At 37.8% G+C, this 24,739-nt stretch overlaps 2 protein-coding genes across 2 annotated transcripts; one reads left to right on the forward strand and one right to left on the reverse strand.

Annotated features, from left to right (window-relative positions):
- The first annotated feature begins 2,150 nt into the window (after positions 1 to 2,150).
- Positions 2,151 to 4,297, forward strand: LOC103413489 (uncharacterized). The gene is made up of 6 exons (XM_029090826.2): positions 2,151 to 2,234; positions 2,426 to 2,664; positions 3,086 to 3,304; positions 3,417 to 3,515; positions 3,603 to 3,683; positions 3,785 to 4,297. The coding sequence occupies exons 2-6, from the start codon at positions 2,455 to 2,457 to the stop codon at positions 4,091 to 4,093; spliced, it is 918 nt and encodes a 305-aa protein (XP_028946659.1). The 5' UTR covers positions 2,151 to 2,234; positions 2,426 to 2,454; the 3' UTR covers positions 4,094 to 4,297.
- Positions 4,298 to 20,006: 15,709 nt separating this feature from the next.
- On the reverse strand, positions 20,007 to 22,523 carry LOC103449464 (putative polyol transporter 1). Its single transcript, NM_001293973.1, is given in 3 exon segments — positions 20,007 to 21,281; positions 21,673 to 22,019; positions 22,278 to 22,523. Coding segments are annotated over 3 exon segments (1,581 nt in total). The 5' UTR covers positions 22,432 to 22,523; the 3' UTR covers positions 20,007 to 20,201.
- Positions 22,524 to 24,739: the final 2,216 nt, after the last annotated feature.

Here is a 24,739-nt window from a genome sequence, read left to right on the forward strand (position 1 = left end):
ATCAAAGAGGCGCTCCTCAGAAATTGAAGAGGCGTCCTTTCGCAAATCGAAGAGTCGGGGCACCTTTCTCAAAAGCCGGATTCTTTTTGCAAGAAGGGATTGTTTACAGGAGGGTACTCAAGTGTGTTGTGGAACAAAATTAACGCCTCTATAAAAAGAAGAAATCAAAGAGGCGCTCCTCAGAAATTGAAGAGGCGTCCTTTCGCAAATCGAAGAGTCGGGGCACCTTTCTCAAAAGCCGGATTCTTTTCTCAAAAGAGGAGTTTCCGTTCTCAAAAGTCGGATTCTTTTCTCAAAAGAGGCGTTCATTTCTTAAAAGTTGGGCTTGCTCAGAAACCACGAGCCGAACCCCGGATTTCGCAAGATCAATTCGTCCAGACGTGTTGTCACCCGTCACACGCAAACTCAGCTCTGCGAAAATCACGGGCAGTCTGTCGAAGTGCCGATTCCAACCATCTGTCTCTCTCAGCCTAGTCAGCACTTGTCACATGCAACTGGCAGCTTTGCGGAAATTACGGGCAGCTTTGTCAGAAAGCGCGTAATTTGTATTCTTCACCCATCCACCGGCTGCCGACACTAAGTGAGAGAACAGTTCCGGTTGTGAAGACAAGTCCTATAAGTTTCTACCTTCGCCTTCCACAGCAAAAGCACACTCTCTCAGCACACCCTCTTAACACCTCTTCATCTCCGAAAATGCATTCCCAAAGAATCCTCTCGAGTCACTCTGTGTTCCTCATTCCTTGGGATACTCCTGCGAACAACCCATTCAAAGCAAAAGTATTTCATATCATAAAGGTTGAAAGCAAGAGTATCTCATATCATGCTTTCTCCATGTCCTTCTCCTTGTCTTTGTTTTCCGACAAGGAGAAAGAGAGCAATCAGCCAGCATTTGGTATCAATCTTCCGATCTGGAGCCAACTGCCTGGAACCCCTTCCTGATTGCTTACCTAGCCTTGCTCTCGAGTACTCATCTTCATCATTTTATGCTTTCTCTTCGTCTACCACATCTGCCTGGGGGACAGTAAGGGAAGTGAAAATGATACCTCGAAGCATGTGGAGACAATTCAGCTAGGGACAAGGAGAAAGAAAGCAAGAGGTGGGCACTTGGAAAGATTGAAGAAAGAAATAAGGACCAACACCTTTCCCTCGTGCCTGCCCGTTGTGCAGAAGAAACAAGCAGAGAAGAATGCAGCTTGCACAATCATCCCAGCGGAAGGAGTCCGAACTGAGGAACTAGAGAAGCTGCCACATCTGCTTGGAGAACAAATAAGCTACTGCAACATTCCCAAAGAGCAAAGCCTCGCCGTACAATATCATCAAATCATCACTTGCAAGTAAAAAGCTAAGTGTCACCCCGTTCAAGAGGAAAGCTGTGGAAAGTCAACAAGCACGACCAATGATTACTTATTAGTTTTATTCATTATCTTTTATCGTGAAAGCTAAGTGTCACCCCGTTCATAGTTACGAATGCCTCGTCAATGCTTATAGTTTTCACAAAGTTTAATGATCTTTGATTGTATCTCTATTGTGCTTTTCACGTAGGGGACTTTTGAAGAATGTTTTGAATTGTTGTATGCGTTTTCCCGTCCAATTCAATAACTTAAGGAAAACTTGAAGATTAAAAAAGTGCTGTTCACGGTTAATCTGGAGTATTGAAATTCACAATTTATTAAATGAACAACTGGAAATCATTTTGTATGCAAGTATAACATGTGTGGAGAAGAACCCTCTAGCTAGTCCGTCATTTATCATTTTACCTTAATTTTATGTTTTTGTCAATTCTGTAATTTAATTAAGTTTAATTTACTTTTCATCAAAACCAAACACCCCCCCCCCCATTATTAAATTATATTATTTAGTTAGTTTTCATTGTTGTTAGTCTTTTAATTCAATTTCCGTCCATTTCAGTTCCTAGTGTCTAATTTGATTGTTTTCATTATTTTGAGTCATTCTAAGTGTGTTTCGAGTTATTAGAGTTTTTAGCCTAGTTTTGTGTCCTTGAGTCTTATTTAATATTTTTAAATTAATTTAGAATAGATTAGCAATCCCTCCTAATCCTCGGCCTAGAACGATACCCTACTTACATCCATACTACAATTGTCAAAAAGAGGGTTTAATTTGTGTGTCAAGAAATTCTCACATCACACGGCGGCCTCACCGGCGCCGCCGTGAGCCGGAACCTTCTGATCACACTTCCTCGTCCTCCAGAGTCGAGGATGGGGCCTCCCAACCAGGTAGTTTTTTTCTAATTCTCACTACGTTGCATTTTTTTTTCATTTCAAAACTATTACTTTTATGATTGTGAAAATATGTTGCGGGTTGTGAATTACTGTTTTAAGGTACTTTTATGATTAGGGGAGGTTTTGCCGAATTTTCTGTACAAATTTAAGCTTAGGGTTTTTACCATTTAAGTTTTTTTGGGCAGCTAAAAAAAACACCAGGGGGCCCAATCGAATGTTGAAGAAGCTACAGCTTGTACGTATGTCTGCCTCCTTGATCAAGATTGCGTATGATGAGCGACAGCGTGGAGCGGTTACCTCACAGCAGCATAACAGCGTCGTTAATTGCTGTGGTTTTATTATTAGGAATTTTTGTCCTATGCGGTGGGAGAGTTGGGCAAAAATTCCCGAGGAGACGAAGACCCTGGTGCGAGACAATTTGGAGGTTAGTATATTAATTTTTAGCAAAGTCAACATCTTTCTCTGCTTAAACTAGTGCAGGGCCATCATCTTGATTAGTAAAGTCAAGATCTTTCTCTCAATTTCTGTTTGGTTGCTAAGAAAATGTAGGGGGAAAGAGAAATCAGGTGCATTTCATTGTTTTGCACCTGATAGCCGAGTGTTGTTGTGGTGAATAATTTGGTCATGTATTTTGCACACTCTTCTTCTGTTCATAATTGGGAGCAGGTGTGGTCCTTTAGTTTTGGTTAATTTCATGTATTTTGCACATTATGTTTGCTTCCTAACAAATTAAGATTCTAGTTATTATTGTAAACCGACAAACTTTATCAACATCTTATAAACTAGTTGTCAATTATTCTGATACATGATCATTTTGTTTGTCATTTTGTTTTTCATATTTGTAGGTCGTTTTTGAAATGGAGGACATATCCCCTGAGGTCAGTGCCTACTTAGAGGAGACCTTAGCAAGCCGGTACAAAGATTGGAAGAGCGCTCTTCACAAGCATTTTCAGCTATGGGAATCTCCGGAGATTGCTCGCCTACAGGGTTGCCCACTCGAGTATAAGGAACGGCGAGAGGATTGGGAGTGGCTCTGCACACATTTTACGGATCCAAAATTTTTGGTATGTACATAATACTTTAATAATAATTTATTGTTTTTGTTATTTTATTTAAGCTTTTTTTAATAATTTCTTTCAAATAGTCGCACTAACATATATATTGTATGTTTAACAGAAGAAATCTGCTGCTGGCAAGAAAGCTCGGGACTCAAAGACACTTCTCCACCATTCCGGTTCGAAGCCCTTTTCGTATAGGGTTGAGGCACGACGTGAGGTAAAAGTATATTAATTTTGAAATTTTATACAATTTATTTTTTATTATTGATTAATAAATTTTTCTTAATGTTTTTTTTTTCTTTAGGAGGGTTCTAAGTTCCCACAGATTGACCTGTTCAAGCATGTTTACGTTCATCCCAACAATGAGAACAATGACCAGCTTTATGTAAGTATATGTAATTGTTATTTTTCTTATTTTTATGAATCGTTCAAATATTATTTATATTTTGTTATTAAACATTATATGTTTTTTCTTTATTATTACAGGGTGATATGGTGGAAAAGAGCACTGCTATTCTCCAAGAAGCAACATCGCAGCTTCCCCCGGAGACCCCGATTGAGGACATCATTGTACCCAAGGATGCAGATGTTCAGATCGTGACTGAGGTCCTGGATCAGAAGTTCGGTCGTCGTCATGGTAAGGTTGTTCGGTGTACGGGGAAGGCGGGGGTTCGTGAAACAGGTGCCTCTTCTTCCAGATTGTCCACAGGAGAGGTCAATTCCTTGAAGGAGGAAGTGACAACCCTAAGAGGTCAGGTTGCGGCCCAGGGCGAGAGGATGAATATGATTCTTTAGGCCTTAGCGATGTCCGGCCTCCAAATCCCAACGATGCCAGCACCTAATGTTGCTCCACCTTCGACTTCCCAGCCATTTCGCCCAGACGATACCGAGTAGCATGATGTATTAAACTTAGAAGACTTGTAGTTTTTTATTTTTTTGTTCGGACAAACGTACATTTTCATATATTCTATAATTAATTACTTTTTCTTGGTTTATTAATTATTGTTTAGCATTTAATTATAATATTCAATAATTTAATTATAATATTTATTAAAAATTAAATAAAAAAATATAAATGACACAAAAAAAAAAAAAACTTTGCGCGACGCAGGACCTCCCTACGTCGCGCAAAGCTACTTTGCGCGACGCAGGATCTACGTCGCGCAAAGTAGCTTTGCGCGACGTAGAGAGGTCCTGCGTCGCGCAAACCCTTCCTTCACTGCCTTCGCGCGACGGTTCTTGCGCGACAAAGGTTCGTTTCGCTAATTTTTGGGCGATGTATTTTTGACTTTGCGCGACGACGGTCCTACGTCGCGCAAAGTCTTTTTTGTACTAGTGATCCCCTCTACACTACACTTTATGTCTTCGCACTCTCCAGGTGTCGGCCAGCGCAACTCGATGCGGAGTCCAAGTGGACATTCCGAGTCAGGATGTGTCACTAAGGGTTTTAATTAACTATCTTAAAATTTTGATTGAATACACTTTAAATTTCAGGAATCACTTAAAATCTTAATTGAATACCCCTAAATTCATTAAAATAATTTAAATCCCTCAAAATCTTATTTGAATACACCCCTAATTTGTAGTAGATCCCCTTTATTTATTTTTATTTTTATTTTTGCAATGTGGGACCTTTATTGATTAAAAAACATTGGACACTTACATCAAAATATACAAAGTTGAGCTGTTATTCAATTTAGTCTAGTTTTCTATTTTTTACCTTAATTAGTTCCTTTTAATTTTTTTATTTACTTATGTATCTTTACTCAAAATTTTAATTTGATTATTTAAATACGTGGACCTAACTACTTTTCTCGAAAATTGTTAAAAGAAAATTTATATGTCCTTGTATATGATACCCAAACCATTGGTTAATAAAATACATTTAGCATTTGGTTGATAAAATACATTAAACTTGTGATGGAGGTAGAATATACATAAATAAATAAAACTTAATGTACCTTTCATCTATGAAAATAGTTCAAAGAAATTTGATGTTCTTTGATCTAAGTCAAAAAATTTGAGCTGTTAATGAATTTAGTTAGTGTTATTTTTCTACTTAATTAAATTATATGATTTATGAAATCTTACTCACATTTTAAAGTTGAATATTAAAATACGAAGATCTAATCATTTTTCTGAAAAATAGTTAAAAGAAAATTTATATGTAATCATATATGATACCTACACCATGTTGAATAAAAAGTACCTACACCCTACATATATTACCTAAAATACAAATTAGTTACCAGGGCCAGCTTAGGCTTAGTGCAGGTTAGGCGACTGTCCGGGGCCCAAAAAAATTGGGGCCACCAAAATTATTAGGGTGGTATGACACCCCGACCTGGAATGTCCACTTGGATTCTGAATCGAGTTGTGGTGGCCGACACCAGGAAAGTGAAGAAGTTATAAAGTGTAAAGATATGGGAAATGTGAGTAAATATTAAACCTAAAAGTGACTAAATGCAAGAGTGATACCATCGAAAGTAAAGATATGGGAAATGTGAGCGGGATTGAACCTATTTCACACGTGAGGTCAGAGCATAAGTACGTATAGTAAAAGTAATATAAGAATTATACCATCGAAAGTAATCTCCTATATCAACGGTTGCCAAAAATCCTTGTCGACAAAAAAACTCTGCCACTAAAACCTGGAGGGGCGAAAAACAAGGGTGAGTGGGCTTGAAAATAAAGCTTTGTAAAACCTTTTCGAAAACATATAACCCCTCGCTATAAAATAAGTATAGTTTCCCAATATAATATACTCGTATAGTATGAAAACACTTACCGTAAAAAGTGATATCTCAAGAATGCAATAATTCACCCTCTTTCGCATAGAAAACATATAATATCTGGTGCTCATCAACATACGCTGACACACGAGTTCATTCAGAAATATTCTAACAGGAACATGATTGGGTGTAATGATGATTTACGCTCTAGCACTACAATCACGTGATGACTGGCGCTATGCGCATCACATGTGAGTCCTAATTGCCTATAAAAATTTAGGATAGGACTCCTACCATGGATCCAAGGTAAGTGTATCGGTGCGATGTGAATATGCACGTGAAGACTGGCCTTAACCGGGGCGAGTACCAACATCAATGTAGCATGCATGATGAGCAGTAATATAAGTATGATCATGCCATGGTAATTTCATAAATCTCAACATTATAACCATACTTCCACACATATGTATAATCTTAGCATCGTATAAAATTATGCATAATAGCGCATCCTATAGGATTTAGGATAATTTCATAAATTTTGTCAACACGTTAATTCTTATAAATGTTAGTCTAATCATGGTATAATGTAAAAGATACTTTATACATACATACATACATATATATAGAAACTAAATAAATATATAATATTTAAAAGTAAAGACCCACTCACGTTACTTGCGAGGTCACATCCGTTCGAGCTAAGATAGTCGGAGTCTCTGATAATACTCGCACCTAAGCATAATATTAGGGCCCATTAGTAAAACTCAATTAAGATGCTTGAATTTGGAAATTTCGGGGACGAAATTGTTTTTTAATGGGTGTAGATTGTTAAGACCCATCCCAAATTTTACAGTATTTTTATTACGAAGGGAGTGAGTTGACCAAAATGCACCTAGAGGCGAGAATGTTGACTTTAATTGACCGTCGTGTTGTGACACATACGAGTTACTACTTTAGTGTATTCATGTAGTACCTTGTCGTTACGAATGCGTAAACGTAAGTAGAATCGAATTCGGAGTTACGATGAAAGTTTAACAGACTTACGAAGTCGAAGAGCATATTAGTAAACTCACTATTTCAGATATTTTCTTTTCTCTTGCTTTATTGATTTAATTTTAGAATTTTTTATTGTGAGTCCCATGACCCACTTTTCATCTCTTGACCCTTGTCACTCTCCCCCCAACTCTCTCAGAACTCTCTGGATCTCTCTTCTCCCTCACTTTATCAACGGTTAAGTAATAATCCAATTATCAACTTTCATGTCATTTAGTTTACCAAATTTTATTTACAAACTTAATTTTTCTAGCATTTGCTTTTTTATAATATTAATAAAGATATAATATTATTTATCTTTTTGTTGTGGGCATAATTTACTGAACAATTATGGAGGCCATAGAGAGAGAAATGTGCAGCAATAGCAGAGAGAAGAGAGAGATGTGTAATTGTAAGGTGTGTTCTATTCCACCTCATTGTGCCTTTATTTATAGTAGTAGGGAAGGTTAATTCCTTACCCTTTTAGGATTGCAACTCTTAATAGGTAATCAACTCCTAATATGAATATAAGAGATATTTCAAGATATACTAGGATTTACACAATCACATTCCTAATCTAATAGAACTGCAACACTCCCCCTTGAGTGTGTAAATACTCAAGTAAATGGCGCATCAGGTCTTCAGCGATGAAATAAGTAAAGTTGATGAAATCATCGGCACAATGAGCCAATGCGAGTCTCAAATCAACGGAATAATGCATAAAAAGTGAAACTCACAAAACCTCACTATGGTAAAACCCAAGGTGGGATAAAAACCCATAAACTATGGAGAAAAGTGAGAAGTTGCATTGTGTCAAAACTATACGTCTTTTGGACGCAAGTAGAAGAGCTCACAAATGTATGATCAGCCTAGGATGGGTGCCTCGTTAAAACCTAGTTAGGTAGCAAAAACCCAATGGGAAAAATGCTCCTAATCATAGGGAAAAAGAGTAGATTAAGGTCAAGTAAGTATACTTTTGGATACTCCCCCTGAGTTTGACATAATTTCCAAATGAGAACTACAAGCATTGCATATGATAGTTAGGCATACCAATTCCTCGGACAAGCTTCTGGAAGGTTGACTTTGGCAGTGACATCGTGTAGAGATCAGCAAGGTTGTCTAGGATCGGCTTGCATGACTTCAATCTCCTGATGTTTTGCTGATGTAGATGTAGACGTAATATGTCTTGGCGTTGACTTCGTTGATGTATCATGGCTTCGTCGGGTAGATACATGTGGCATAATCTTCATGGATCATCGTTGGGACTCAACGATGGATAAAAACACAGCAAGTACTTCGAATATGCTTAACAAGAACTCCTAACCATTTCTCACTTGTGGCGTAGTGAAGTGAGGTGAGTCTTGGAACGATTCGAAGAATTTGCAACTAAGGTCATATCGTGGACCTTCAAGATATTGTGATATCTCTAATAGTAAAGACATAACCATTTGGGGATTTTACCTTGTGCGGGTTTGCTAAGTAACTTGCGTTAGCATAACAACAAGCCAAACATCATTCCAAGGATCAGGGGGTTGGATCCGCTCGAGATGCTTTGGGATTTGCCCTCGTAGTACTTTCAATGTATGTCTTTAATACCAACTCAATGGTTGCCTGTAGGCGCGGTACTGCATCTTTACCAACAGATCAACAGCGAATGAGATGTCCTGTTTAAATACAATGAGCTAAGTACAACGAAGCGCAAAGTTGAACTTAGATATGGAATTTTGGACTCCATAACCTCTTCAAGAGTCTCATTTGCATATAACATATGGACGATCAAAGGTATACTCAAAAGTAATACCTTCGCAGTGTAGTTCGACTGGTAGACTAAAATATCGTCAGAACAATGCTTCAACTTCGGGTCAAGGCATAAACGAGTTTTCCCAAGATCCTTCATCTCAAATTCCATCTTCAGGTGCGAGGCAGTTTTCTCAAGTTCTTTCGGAGTCTTAGTGAGATTCGTGTTAACGACATAAACTGTAACTCTAGCAATTCAGCATAAGACTTCATAGTTTAACACGGAAGGGCATAATTTATCCTTGACTAATCAAATAATCATATAGATGGGTGTACCACATTCGTTGAATTTTTTAATCCATAAGTGAACGCCTTAAAACGAGTTAAAAGGGTGTTTCATAGTTTTAGAACTATTTGAACTAGTCCATGTAATTTTTTAGGAACTTACATGTCAATCTTCGTATCTATATCCCCATGGAGAAAACACTAACCACATTTCATAATGTTGTTATCAATCACAGGACGTTTGAGAGAAACCTTGTGTCGTAAGGCGTGTATCATATTGCACTTATTTCATTCATCTTATAACGTTTTCCTTCCCACTTGTAACACAATAGGGTTACCTTGGGCAGTGTAGGAACGACAGGTCCAATACACACTTTGGTAAGGAATTTGACCTGGATTGTGATTTTAGTTATCCAATCAGTTCTACGTTGTCACTTAATCAAAGGAACATGGTTCGATATTGTCACTTTTCAGTAGCTACCATATAAGTGAAAACATCATCAATGGTAATCTCATTTCAATTCCATTTAGCTCATCCAAACTAGTATACTGGACCAAGAACTTCAAGTCTTGGTAGTAATTCAGATTAATCTCATGAGATGGAAATGATTTGAGACAACGATCGAGTTTATATTCATTATTGTGTCGTGTCTTCCTTTTCCAGGGAAGTGAATCCTATGAACCGAGTGATCTGTCGTGCTCCAGGCCAAGACAAATTGATTGGCTATCTACCGATGTACCGGACCGTCTAACAGGGGCGTCCAAACCGTCCAACGGGGGCGGCACACCCTCCAGGTATGTTGACTCGACGTCCGTTAAGTACGTTTATCTTTGCAGGCATGTTTGTAGCTGGTATATGATCTCGTCATTTTACCTATATCAGAGGAATGCGTCTGGAGCAACATTCTGAAAGCTAGAATTCAGCGCATTTTCTTATCACACTTATACGGTACGGGGATCGAGATGAGACATAGTGGGCAACGTCCACACAACTTCGTGTCGTTCTACAGGAACGTTGACGTTCTTATCTCCCCATAACAGCGGCAAGATTGTCTCATTTAAGTGACAACCCGCAAATGAGTGGTAAAAAGATCACATGCAAGGGCTTTAAGAGAGCAAAGGTTAAGGAGAATCATAATCGACAAAGATTCACATCCTTCCATATTGGTACGTTGCGGCGGCGCAACTTGGCACATGGAATGCACACCTGAATGTGTAAATACTAAAATTGTCAGGTTCGTATATAGTAACCAACTGTAACGTCATATAGGTTGGGTGGCAATGAGCCTCAAGGTGGACCAACATAGCTGCGTACTAGATTGCATAGCCCTAGGCAAAAACTGAAAACTTGGTACGTTCACCAAAATCTGGATGATCATTTAAATTGCGCTTTATGATCACTAGGCGAGGCTATTTGGGGTGAACATGGGTATTTGATGTTCAATTATAAACCCAAACTACATGCAATACTTTATCGAAAAACCGTCGATATAAACTCTCCGGCATTATCTAGTCTCCCGGACCTTAAGGGATAAGTAGGGTGGTGAGTGCGTAATTGGCCAGGAGGTTTAGTAGCAATGTGTGTGGACAAACATGTGACCAGTTTGTCAATTTATCAACCAAAACCATAAGTATTTATATGGTCCGCATTTTTGTTGGATTAGTTCACATATATTCCCTTGAATCCACTTATGAAAAATGGTGATTTCGTATCTTTGCAAGGAATGATTTAGAAGATCAATTTCCCTAATGAGCAGGCTTGGCAAATTGTGCTTGTAGGCACAAGATCCTTACTTCGAGTAAGGAGATGCGTCGTAGCATCATTATTCGACCTAAGTGTCCCAAAAAGTCGTGCCAAAATAAGTAAACCACTCAATCACCAGGTTTCAAGCCGGCCACATGTGGTGTATTCCCAGTTGGGAGACAACTCATTGGCCCCAAATCAAAGCTTCAGGCTCATTTTGGAGGTGGTGCAAAGATATTTCACTATATTTTCTTCAGTGGTTTCATTTATGATTATTGTCATCTCGAATCTCCTTAAAAACTCAACGACAGGGAGAATTGAAGGTCTTTTAAAATGGTAATTTAGTACCATTTATACAACGAGGAGTGTGCCAAATGCTCTTAATCAGGTTGGATAGACCTGAAGCCGTTGTTAAAGATGTGATTAAGGTGTAAAGTTAATGTGTGTAGTACGCATTCATCCAGAAAACTAACTTTCCCACATTCCTACTTAATCACGTGTTTAATTGAATTGGTCACATGTATTAAGAACATGATTCAATTAACTCATATTCGAGGACAATATCAATAAGATTATCCATAAGTAAAACTTACACCAAACGTGAATCCAAGAACATAGAAAAATGTTCACAAAGTAAACCAAAGTTACTAGGGTGGATTCGGCCAACAAGGCCATTCATGTCAAAATTCTGCTCTTCCAACGGTGTTTGGTGGAGCAAAATTAGTCTCACATATTGACTACTAGAATGGTACTTCTTAACAACATTAGTAGGGGCACAAACATGTGCATAACCAATGATCTATTCCATTGAAACGGAAGTAGATTCTGCAGGGTTAAGGCTTGGAAATATTATCCCTTTATTCTTGAAGTCTTAGGTCTTAGGTGCCAAGGGTCACGCTTCGGGCATGATGCCGCACCTTGGCAAGCCCATATTCTACCATATGTTTGTGGTAGTAATCAGATCCGAGAATTTGGTAAACTTTCGTTTTCTACACCACTGCTTCGGAGGCGAGTTAGAAACATGGAAGAACGAGAAAAGTATTCTCTAGTCAAAATTCGATCAGATTTATAAACTTCATAATCGTACTCATTCATGGACGTAATCATGATGTGCTTCAGGCAATGTCTTTTATGATTAAACGGTCCATAAAAGCGAGCCCTTCGTTCAAGAGGTATTTCCGTTTGTAATGCTTCGGGTATAAGTCTTCGAATGAAGATCATGGCGGAGGCTTATTCAGCTCTTCCTTGCCATTGTTGGCTTCAATGGTTTCTCAGCTACTTGATAGTTAAGTGGAGATTCACGTCGTGTACCCCACATGAAGTGGTTTTTATTAGAAACATCCAAATCAGGAAAATGTCCACGTTTGTCAACGTTTAAGTAATAAACAAATCATCAACTTCCATGTCCTTTAGTTTCCAAAATTTATTCTACAAATTTAGTCTCCCTAGCATTACCCTTTAGTAAATCTTTCATAAATATTCATATGCATTATCATTATTCTTGGGCAAATCCTATTATTATAGGTCGTCTCATCCGTGACCTAGTGCCATTCCATTTCAGAAAAAAATAAAATAACTACAAACGGGATGCAAATTAAAATATTCTTTCAGAAGAAAAAAGAAACATATCTAATCCCATCTTAAATTCATTTCCTTCATTGTATAGAAGAAAATTGTAGGATTTATACACCTAATATAGGGTGTGTTATCTATATATGGTATTTGTCCCACATTGACCATTTCCCTTTTTCTCTTCCCTCCTAGCCACTATATAGGGCTTTGGGAAAGGAGATTACACACCAACAAAAACAATTCTCTTAGCTCTAGAAAGGACAGATAATGCTCTTCACTCTTAGTAATCTTTTTCTCTTTTAGTTTAGCCTCTAGGGTATCTCCTTGGCCCTAGGATTAGGAGGCTACTAAGAACTATGGCGGTTTGATCCCTATGAATGGGCACAAGGTACGTAGGCAATCTAACAGGGCTAGATGCAACTAAATCCTCCCTTGGATGACGCTCTCCTTCGTGGTTCGTGCAACGGTTCGTAGGAACGAAACGGAGATCCATAATTCGTTAATTCCACAAGGTATGCCATATATCAAATTCTTTATATAATTTTTGTACAAATTCCCAATAGTGGTATCAGAGCCATAGGACTCGTTCCTCACCTTATGTAAATTGCGAGAACCACTATATACACCATGGTTGCATAAACTCAAGAAAATCACTTTTTGATTCATTGCGTTTTTTGAGGATTTCTTTTGGGAAATATGTTATCCAATGTGTGAGAATCATTCCCTAAAAACTGCGTGCAAATATGTGCCAAGGTTTGAGAGAAATCACAAACCCTAGTTTTGTGATTTCTTGAAAATTTTAGTTTTTTTTCAGCCATTTTACAGGTTGAATTTAGGGTACATGGAGCTAATTTTTCTGTTGATTTTTGCTTTGAGTTTGTAGTCGGCCACATAGGATTCAAAACCATATGAAATACACGTCATTTGGACGATTATTGAAGAAGATATGGGTTCGCAAACATGCCTTCGCGAATTTGTGAAATATGGGATTTCTGCAGAAAAATTGGAGAAAAACGTGATTTTAAGTTCAGATTTTGGGAGCTCCTTTTCGTGCTATTAGAGTCAGTTTTTGGAATTTGTTCCTAAAATAGACATTGTATCTCATAATTTGGGCTTTCCAATGGCATAAGATACGCATCAAACAGATGCATATAGAGTGAGATACGGTCTTGGGAAATTGGCCTTACAAAGTTGAAAATCTGGGATTTTCGGATTTCTTGGAGAAAGATAATCTCTAATATTTTGAGATATTGTGTCAGTTTAAATTACTCGTCTTGATTGAGTATTTTAAACGGGATAATATCATTTTAATTGCTCATTTTGAGACTTGAGCATTTAAATGGAGAAAAATATTCTTTTGTAGAATATTATTTTATGAGATTAATTTTAATTAGGTGATTTGATTTTCATATTATCATGATTATCAAATTAGAATTAGAATTATAATTACGAGGATTATCTCCTATTATTTTTTTAATTAATGTGGATTGATTATCTAAGTGATTATCTCCTTATTAATTATTTTAAATTGATTATCTAAGTGATTATCTTCTGATTAATTTATATATGATTGTTTATTTTTCATTATTTAATTATGAATAATTGAATATTGTTGTTGGGCTTATTATGAGCATGTCATTTAGAAAAATGATCCATATTTAGGATGCTCATTAAACATGGACTGGGGTTCACTAATGGTCACCTCTTACTTGATGTGGTGTCTAGGAAAAATCTTTAAGGAGACACTTTGAGTGTCAAAGAGGGTCAATTTTTAAAAGCTTAGTGCTGCCACTCATCCTGGATTTTACCTAACCACACTTATGGAGGCCCACTTGTCGAGCCCATTGTCTAAAACTCAAATTTAATCCCAATGAAAGGCCTATTATATGCATGAGTACTATATGATTGTTTAAGCCTCTACCCATAATTAGTTTTTTTCCTTGCACTCAATTGGATGTAGCATGAAAAACAAAATGGAAATCTGTTTGGAAAAATGTTTGGACAAATTTTTTTCAAAAATAAATATTTGTTTCCAAGATAATTAAAATTGTGAACTCAACCTATAATATTGAGTGGTAATTACAAGCGACTTAGCGGATTTTTCGATCTTAATTTATAGGATAGGTTCATATTTCTTAATCAAGACTTGTGAAATAAATAAGAAAAATGTGTAGTTATTATATAATCAATGTTTATATATTACTTTTGTGCATAGTGATATGGCTTAAATTATCGAGAGTTGCAAAAAATATTTTTAATGCTTAAGTAGATAAGCGCTTCTCATGTAATTAGAGCAAAAGGAAGGGTGTAATGTTGGTTATAATCAAACGTATCTAATGCTCCTAGGAATTGGATACACTTTGACCCTTAAGAAAACCATATCTTGATGAGAATTCGCATCGAGAATTAGCTTGAAAGTTAAAGAAGTGCCCTAGGTGGCATACTAAAAGTTGTCCAATTGAAGAAGCCGAGAGAGAGAGAAGCGATAAAATTGCTCAAGCATAGTTGGTTATATTAATGTTGAAGATAAAACATCTCACTCACATTGGTTGAGTGAGTACTACCATGATCTTCAATTTTAACTCTCTACTTAATGAAGTATACATGGTGCAAATTTGGCTCGTACTTTTCTTTTAGTTGTACTCAAAGCAATTTTGGCATATGTGGTGAGAACTTAAATGAAGACAAGATAACGTGGTTATCTAATTCTATTCCTTGAAGTACTAAGCGATTGATCCACTGGGAAATGTAAGGAGAATGTGAATGAGTTCGCATTCCTTAGTTTGGCTTAGAGCATTTTGTCAACATTTCATAATTGAGCAATGTTTTTGGAATATATGTCCTTTTCAATGCACCAATATTTGAGAAGTTAAAAATACTTTATAATTTTAAGACGACACTATTCCTCAACTTGCATTAAATGTGTTTTTCTTTAAATATGGAATGCTAAAAGTCAGTTGATCAAAATGGTTAGAGATAGGTCATTACTTGATCTACTCGCTAAGTGATCAACAGTACTTTGACATTTTAGTAAGTTTTGAAAAAGCCCCATGGGAGTGCTATTCAAATCTAGCTCAAATTAGTGAGCTAATTCACTATAATTGCAATTTTATTTGAGAGCATTAAGTAGATGCTTCCCATGTTTTTTCAAAAAAAAAAACTTATTATTTTTTCCTACTATTCAAGGGCAATTATTCTTTAATTGTACATTGTCTTAGTGGTTTGACAACAACTTTATATGTATATCAAAAGAATAGAGTCTATTATACTCTTCTTGGAAAACCATGAAATTGTGAGTAGGATTCCAATCACTTGGAAAGGAATTTTCGGAAATTTTGGGCATTGTCACACACCATTTAAGGTGGTGTAGGCGCAATTGAACTCTTCCAACCTAGTGGGAGACTTTTTTGAAAGTTTGCTTCCAACAATTAGTCCCTAAAACCCTAACACTATGTTTGGATGTGAGAAATAAACTTGGAATTTGGATAAAAGTTAGAGTTTATAAATTGAAAAGCACCAATTCCCTTGTTTGGATTCATAAATATAGAAATTTAGAATTTCCGCGTGGAAAAAAGAACTTGGAATTTGGGACCACCAATTCCCAAGTTTAAATTCCATGTAAATATGTGTCATTTCCCAATTTGTATGATTGAGGGCTTACAAATAATAAATTCCGTATTCAATTCCATTGTTTTTTTAGATTAAACAAACAAGAAAATTCACAAATTCTAGAAAATAAAATCTCGTCATTTCAATTTCTGTCATTTTAAAATTTCTTAGTAATCTTAATTTCTTTATCTAAACATAGTGTAAAGCAATTGAATGAGCAAAGTAACGACTTTGAATTTTCAATTAGCTTACACCAGTTCTCACATATGGTGAGATGGTTGTCTAGGATATAGACTTAAGGGTTGACTAATTTCTTATGACATTTAAATTGCAATAGAATTGATTATAAACTTGTTCTTCACATTGGAAAGATCTTCCAATCTTTAAGCGAAGGTGGGAAAAATGAAATATCCTTACTAGTGTCGCTAAAAGATTGTAAGTTTAGTGGGAGTACAACTAATGGAAGTGTACTACTAGACTTTAAAGATTTTCCAATAAATAGGTTGCTGGGCCTAGTGGGAGTACTAATAATGGAAGGGTACCACTAGTCAGTAAGTAATCTCTAAGCTAGAATGCTAGCTTAAGTACAAGAGGTTGTAAGTTTAGTGGGAGTGTAACTAAAGGAAGTCTACCATTAAACAAGAAGGAATCTTCTACCTTAGGGAAGTACAACCGAAGAAAATGTACTAAACAGCAGTGGGAGTACAACTTATGGAATCGTACCATTGCAGTTATGTGAGAAGAACAAAGTTTTGGAATTGGATCCTCGCCGGATCTAATTCATGGGGATCCTAGGGATCAACCCACGTGGACCGTTGATCAAAAATCGTGCGGTCACAATTAAATGTTTTAAAAGTAAAACAGTCTTGTTTTGCGTGAAAAATATAAAAAAGAAAAAAATTGTGACCGCACGATTTTTGATCAACGGTCCACATGGGTTGATCCCTAGGATCCCCATGAATTAGATCCGGCGAGGATCCAATTCCCAAAGTTTTCACAAAACAGTATAGGTTGTGAATATGATATTGTCAATAAATTGAGTGACTTGTGATAAAGGTCGTACAAAGAATGTGAACTGAAACTTATAAAAAAAAACAAAAAAAAACAGAGTGGTCTTAGAAGGTTCATAATCCTACTAGTAGTTGAACCAGTAAAGTGGTTGACATTTGTGGATCGTCGAACTTAAGATCCTGGCACATTGCGAAAAGACTATTAGGTCTTAAAGACATTCTCCTTAGATGGTGAGGAATGTTACTCCGCTTTGTTAAATGACTAAAAGAGATGGTCCTCATAGATAAATCTTTCATTAACAAGCGAAATTGAAAATTTTTCTTTTGTATAAAAGAAATGATTTTTCAATAGGAGATGGAAAGTATGAGATGTCTTCCCAAGGTGGGGTCAAACATGACTCATTTTTTTCCATGACCTAGCCTAAGTGAAAAGTTCTCAATCCGAAAAGAGAATTGGGTTCACACACTATTGACTTCTAGACAAGTGTCCTTATTTGTGTTGACATTTAGAAGTCCTCCTAGCCGTTGTTGTACTTTAAGACTTAGAGCCCAAGGTGTTCTTGTCTTTCCATGAGTGTTGACAATTGATGTCTATATTGAAAAATAGATTGTCTCCATAATTGTGGTGTGAGACACAAAGCATTTTTGACATGCTAGAGAAGTTTCAGTGATACTCTTAGATGCTTCTTAGTTGATTTGCTAAAGATTAACGTATAGAAGCTCTACGGTTGCCATCTGGGCTCTACTAAAACTCAAGACATCTCAGAAGAGATAGAGTGTTGTGTGATTCTAGACCAAAGCTTCCTAGAATACAAAATGAGGAATAGTGTTAACCATTGTCTTAAAATGTGCATCTAGACGATAAGAAAAATCATACGTGCGCCAATTGTAAGGCAGCATGTATGACCCACGTGTATGGATAAGAAATAATATAAATACCATTTTTGGAGGTGTTTATATATAAACTCATTAGTGCTCGTGATAAAATGGTGTACACCCGCTATTCACAAAGCGTTGATGCATAGGCTATCCGAGAAGTGGATGATTGTCTAAACCAAGCCATTTTGAAGTAATCACAAGTCATTGCTGAACTTAGAGTAGTAAAAGGATTTTCGATGTCAATAGAACATCATTTTGGTTCTTATATCATCATAGGGTTGACATAAGATCCTTCGTGGAAAAAATGATTGTTCAAGGTACAAGTAATTCCATGTTTACTCATGGTTGAATATTTTCTCAATAGAGTGATGAAAATATACTTGCATTTACCTTGTATGGAATTGAAAGAACCCACCTACTTTTGAAAAACATAGGTGCTCCTTATGGAATTATTTTAGAGGTATTTTGCATTAACAAGAGAGATTTTATGTGAGTCTGCTATGATCTATACAAAAGAAGTCCTTAAGTTAGAAGGAACCCAAATTTGTTCATGATTACTTGCAATTGCACAAGGTGAGGAGTCTCAAAGATGTAGCCCTAGCGATAGTGGTGATATGTCACACTCCTAGGTATAAAAGCTACAAGAGACTCATTAGAATTAACGTTTTTTAGAGAATGTTATGATGCACATTTTTTTCGAGTGTCTCCAAGCTAGAATCAGTTTCAGTCACACGAAACGATTCGCCCTGGCGCTGAGGTAGCGAGCAGGATGAGACATATATGTTTGAAACACATTTGAGTGCGAGACTAGACATATGTATGATTTCACGTACAAAACATACACTAGATATATGTATATGTCGCCTTAGAAGTGTCTAAGATGAGACCTAGCAAAGGTTGAACATGGAGATTTTTTCATTTCAAATCCATGTTAAAGCTTGTCAAGCCGAATGTGAGTAACTAGGTAGGCATTGAGAAGGGTGACTAGGCTAGATGCTCAAGTTAGGCTTTTGTGTAGTGCTTAGACTAAGATCCGTATGGTGTATGTCCAATGGACATATGACACACTCATTAAATTGAGAATACACCATAGCATACATTTCATACTGTATGTGCTGGTTGCGACCGACAGTGGGAGTGACGAATTGATCCCTGCTTCAAGTCACTGTGTGAGCCATTAGATCTATGTGATCTTACCCTTATACCATTTGAACTAAAGTCTAAGTCAGAAAGAGGAGGTTTGATGATCGCTACTTTAGCGTGTTTATCTAAGACGGTCAAGTAAGTAGCTGTCCTAAGAGGCGTGTCTAGGCAACCAGTTAAATCAAATTAGATTGACATGAGAGCTTAGGGAAGATAGTTTAAAGACTACACTATGTCATGTGATTCATTAGCTGGCCAACGTTTGTTTGATATTAGTTGTCAAATGTAAGACATTTGTACATGATACTTGTGGAACATGACATTTCTTTTTATATCGTAACGAGGGATAACGAATGTCAAGTTTGGTGTATGACGAACTGTCTAGGGTATAAAGTGATGAACTTCCGAGTGATGCATTCTTGTTAAGTTTGGTGATAGCTTAATGACAGTGATCCTGGATGTGTACGTTCATTCTCGCAAGGTCGTGCGTCCCATATCTTGTATGAGGAGGTAAACTATAATGGATGAGAATTAGATGAGCTAATTGAGATGATACCAACACCCTATGTGGGTGAGTGGGAGATGTAGGATTTATAGACCCAATATAGGGTGTGTTATCGTTATGTGGTATTTGTCCCACATTGACCATTTCCCTTTATAAAGAGGGCTTTGGAAAAGGAGATTACACACCAACAAAAACAATTCTCTTAGCTCTAGAGAGGAGAGATAATGCTCTTCACTCTTAGTAATATTTTTCTCTCTTACTTTAGCCTCTAGGGTATCACCTTGGCCCTAGGATTAGGAGGCTACTAAGAACTAAGGCGGTTTGATCCCTGTGAATGGGCACTAGGTAAGTAGGCAATCTAACGGGGCTAGATGCAACCGAATCCTCCCTTGGATGACGCTTTCCTTCGTGAATCGTGCAACGGTTTGTAGGAACAAAACGACGATCCACAATTCGTTAATTCTGCAAGGTATGTCCTATATTGAATTCTTTATATTATATTTGAACAAATTCCCAACAAAAACAAAATAAGAAGTGACACACACAACTGAGCATGCGATAGTTCATTCGATAAAAAAGAAAAGAAAAGAAAAAAGCAAAAAACAAAACCAAATACTTCTACTAAACCGTAATAAATCTTTTCCAGTTATTATTCCTAGAAAACTTGGGCATTGTTGTTGTCGTCACCATCAACTTGCTTTCTCTCCTTGAGCATTGCATTGGCTTTTCTCCACCTGTGGTATTTACCAAACAGGACCTCCGTATCTTCTAGGGTTCTGCCCTGAGTTTCCGGCAGCATCGTATAAAAGAAAATCCAAGCAGCAGCAGAAATTCCCGCATAAAGAAAGAAGGCCCCGCCAATCGTGATGGCCTTGTACAGTGAAATAAATGTCATAGAGACGACCCCACTCGTAACCCTATTACAAGCCACACCGATACTGACTCCTTGAGCGCGTAGCTTCAAGGGGAAGATCTCAGAGCTATATACCCACGTGATGGGCCCTAGCCCGATTGAGAAAAATGCCACATTGAAATATACCATGGCCATGCACAATCCGATAGCCCAGGGGACTGAACCTTTGTGATGGTCGACGATTGTAAGGCCAACTCCGAGAAACATGAGGGAAAAGACCATTCCGCCCACGCTGGTCAGTAACAACGGACGCCGTCCGAACTTGTCGAGGAAAAATGTGGCCACCAAGATGAAAACGGTCTTGGTGAATCCAACGGCAACGGTGGCGAGTAGCTTATGATTGGAGGAGGTGATACCTGCCTTAGCAAAGATCCTTGGGCTGTACAGAACCACAGTGTCTATACCGGACGCTTGTTCGAAGAAGTGGATACCGACGGCTGCGATTAAAATATGGCGAACGGCTGGGGTAGGATGGAGGATCAGTTCTTTCCATACGCCTTCACCGTGGCTGCTTTTTGTGACCTGAACAATGTCGTCGTTCAAGTGGGGTGGGATTCCTGCGGCTTCTTTGATATCGTCTAGCCTGAGCTGGCACTCCTCCTTGGACTCTGAAGTTCTTTGGAGGACTTTCTTAGCGTCGCCCAGTCGCCCCTGCATAACCAGCCACCGAGGAGACTCGGGCATGAATAGGACGCCGACTGTGAGAAAAATAGCTGGAACTCCACCAACTCCGAGCATGAACCGCCAGCCCAAGTGAAGCGGGAGCTTGGAGAAGGCATAGTTGGCTATGTACCCCAGTAATATGCCAACATTGACAAACACCTACATATGTACATTCAAGCCAATCAACATAAATTCTACCGTCCAAAACAAATTATAAGATACATCACAACATTTTTGGTTTTTAAATTAAACTGCAGCAAACAAATAGAACGCAATTTATTTCAAACTCACAAACAAAGAGCTACTCAGTGTGGACATATGTAAACACTCGTAAAGATAACTCAAAAAACCAATAAAAGAATATATTTTCCTTTTGGTGTGAGATCAAAATTGTCAAAAAAGTTCACATGCAATGTTACATATTCAATTTAAATAAACGCTATAAATTTGGCATCATGTACATCAAAAGTAAGTTGTTTCACATGATGATCATGCATTGAATAAATTGATGATATATGCAAGTAAGCAAAAAGCAAAAATCGAAACAAACCTCTGGGAAAGATGTGAGGAAGCCACGGAACGATGCCGGAGAGATCTCGGCAGTGTAGACAGGAGCAATCATCATACCATAGCCAACACCGACTCCTGCAACAAACCGGCCAACCATGAGGAAGGCGTAGTTGGTGGCAAATCCCATGAGGAGAGCTCCGACCAAGAAGATGACTCCCGCAAGAACAATGGTGTACTTGCGGCCAATCCAATCGGAGGTTCTGCCGGCAAAGGCGGAGCCGAGGAGGGAGTAGATGTTTAGAGTACCAGCAAGCACTTCGACTTGAACATCACTGATTTTAAGATTTTTTTGGATAAAGAGTGACGCTCCACTCATTACACCAATATCTGTAAATAAAATCAATAAATAATATAAATTATAAGAGAATTGAATCAATATAAATTTAAAAATATATAACGAGACGAGTATATATGATAATTATTTTGGAGGATTAGCAACAATTTTTTGAAACAAATTAATTTTCTAATAATTTTCACGTTTCTGGTATGAATACGTTACGTTCTCCAAACATTGATCACTTCAACAAATTTGGGAAACTCGTGAACTGTAAGGAGAATTCCAATTAAAAAAAAATGGAGAATTACCATAACCCAGTAAGACTGAAGTTGTGCAAGCCAAAAGAGCACAGGCAATAGCGAACTTGCTAGTTTTCGGCTTCATTGGAGGATCAAAATCTTCAATGCTCGTATTCTGCGGTCCGCCGGTGACGGCATTCTCTTCCGCCCTCCGGTCAGCCATCAAGCTAGAGAAAGAGAGAAAGAGAGAAAAATAGGCAGAGATGCGTATTGATGTTTAGAACTATGCCTGTATGTAGAAAACAAGAGAGATAATTTGATGGAGAGAAGAAATAGAGCATAGAAATTAGTGTTAATTGCCACTTATAATTATAACGGAAGGATTTTATACATTGGCTCGCGGTAGGTAATGGATTAGGATTTCGATAAGACCCTTATCCAAATCAGATTTGGTTTTGGACTTTGAAGTGGGATTAGCCAATCAGTTGATGAGTCTCTAAACATCAAATTTACATGGCAAGAAGAAGAGATTATTCAATGTGATAGGCACATGAGGTGGTACGTGTCACTATACAATTGGTGAGATATATGTGTTAAAAAGTTAATAACTTAAAAACTAAAATTTCTCATCACTTACATAAAAACACATGGTGTACCACCCATATTCCCGTCGAGTTCATTTTTTTCAACTAACTCGACACATGTTTATTGCCATTAATTACGCTAATTAATGTCAAATATGAATAAATTCATCAAGAGGTGTGATATCCACACATCCATTTTTACTTCTCTCACACCTTTTTAGTTAACCTTCGAATAGGATGAATTAAAGAAAATCAACGGACAAAAAGTAACAAAGGGTGTGTGAGAAGTAAAAAGAGGTGTGTGAATAGCACACCCCTTTACAAAATTGTGACGAATAAAAAATTTCAGCCTTCTAAAAGCTAAGTTTAAGAAAACGCTTTGATCATTTAAACCTACCGAAGATTGAGTTGGCCGGGTGTCTCCCTACTTGGTTAAATGCTTCATCGCCTACCAGTCTCTTAGTTTCAGTGAATGTAACATAAGATCTAGTCGTCCTATTACCCAGATTATTCACCATGATTTCTACATGATCATCCTGCCACACTGCTACACAAGAATATGTTGTCCCGAGATCAATCCCGATTGCATGGCCTTCGTCTCCCATTATCAATCTCGATTGAAAAAGAATGTTAAAAGACTAACAAAGGAAATTAAAAGAAGGGAAATTTTATTGGAACCCATTCAACCTCTTTCTACACCCAAAACAAAAAATATTTTCTTAAAATTCCTAATTCACCCTTTGATTAAAACTGAAAAAAAAAAAAAAAGAAATAAACAAAACTGAAATCTCTTTCCACACCCAGTGGTTCTCTTCCACCTCAAACCCCACGGAAGATTCACCGGCGATTCTCCATGGAAACTTCAATTCAAATTCTTTTAGCATCACAACCGCCTTATATGGCACCGGAACGGAGTATGGATCTGGATACGGTCAAAAGCCTGAGTATAAGGCACCGGAACCAGAGTATGGATATGGGTACGGGAGAAAGCCCGAGTACAAGGCACCGAAGTCCGAATATGGATCTGGGTACGGTCGAAAGCCTTAGTTTGAAGCACCGCCAGCTGAATTCGGATCTGGGAATGGTCGGAAGCCGAGCTACGGTGAGGAATCTAGTTATGGCGATAAGCCGCCGAGAAGCCGAGCTATGGTGAAGAAGGCGGTTATATATGGAGAAGAGCCACCGAGAAGGCCAAGCTATGGGCGGCCCAGTTATGAGACGCCAAAAAGCGAGGAGAGGCCGAGCTATGGGAGGACTGAGTTTGAGAGGCCGAGTTACGGCGAAGAGCCGCTGAGGAGGACCGGCTATGGAGATGAGCCACCACCCCCGAGGCCAAGATATGGGAGGCCCGGCTACGAGGGCTAGGAAAGTGGGGAGTATGAGAAGCCCAGTTATGGGAGGAGCGAGGAGCAGAAGTACCGCCGCCCTGGTGGTTATGAGAGGCGCGGCGACGATGATTCTGATTCTGAGCGTCCTAAGTACGGTGAAGAAGGCTATGGTCACAAGAAATATGTGAGAACCTCCGATGCCAGCGTTATGATTAAAGAGCGTGAGAAATAGAGGAGAGAGATAATACGAAAGAGGAGGTGGTTTAGAGGTGTTGGCAACAAGAGATTCATGCCGGCGTCAGTGAAGAAGATGTCGGAAAATGGTGGGCAGATACGTGGGTTTATGTTCTTTTAATTTATTTTTACTTTTTAAATAACGTCAGGGTAAAATGGAGAGTTTAATGGCAAAAATATTTAAGTTGGGTTTGAAGATAAGATAGTTGGGTGTAAATAAAATTTCCCTTAAATGAATGCAGAAAGTAGGTGTGTGGGAAACAATTATACATGGAAGAAAGAAGGGTAAATTACATAGTAACCCCTCAAGTTTGAAGTCTATTACAACCTCATATAATATCTTTAAACCCTTTCACTTTCATACCTCAAGTACTATTTTATTTCA

This window comes from Malus domestica, chromosome 12 (assembly GCF_042453785.1).
Source record: "Malus domestica chromosome 12, GDT2T_hap1".
NCBI classification, from domain to species: Eukaryota; Viridiplantae; Streptophyta; class Magnoliopsida; order Rosales; family Rosaceae; genus Malus; species Malus domestica.

Coding starts and splice junctions, on each gene's coding strand:
- LOC103413489 (XM_029090826.2), top strand. CDS start 2,455: ATGTTGAAGAAGCTACAGCTTGTACGTATGTCTGCCTCCTTGATCAAG. Junction 3,305..3,416: donor TTACGGATCCAAAATTTTTG/GTATGTACATAA, acceptor TATGTTTAACAG/AAGAAATCTGCTGCTGGCAA. Junction 3,684..3,784: donor AGAACAATGACCAGCTTTAT/GTAAGTATATGT, acceptor TTATTATTACAG/GGTGATATGGTGGAAAAGAG.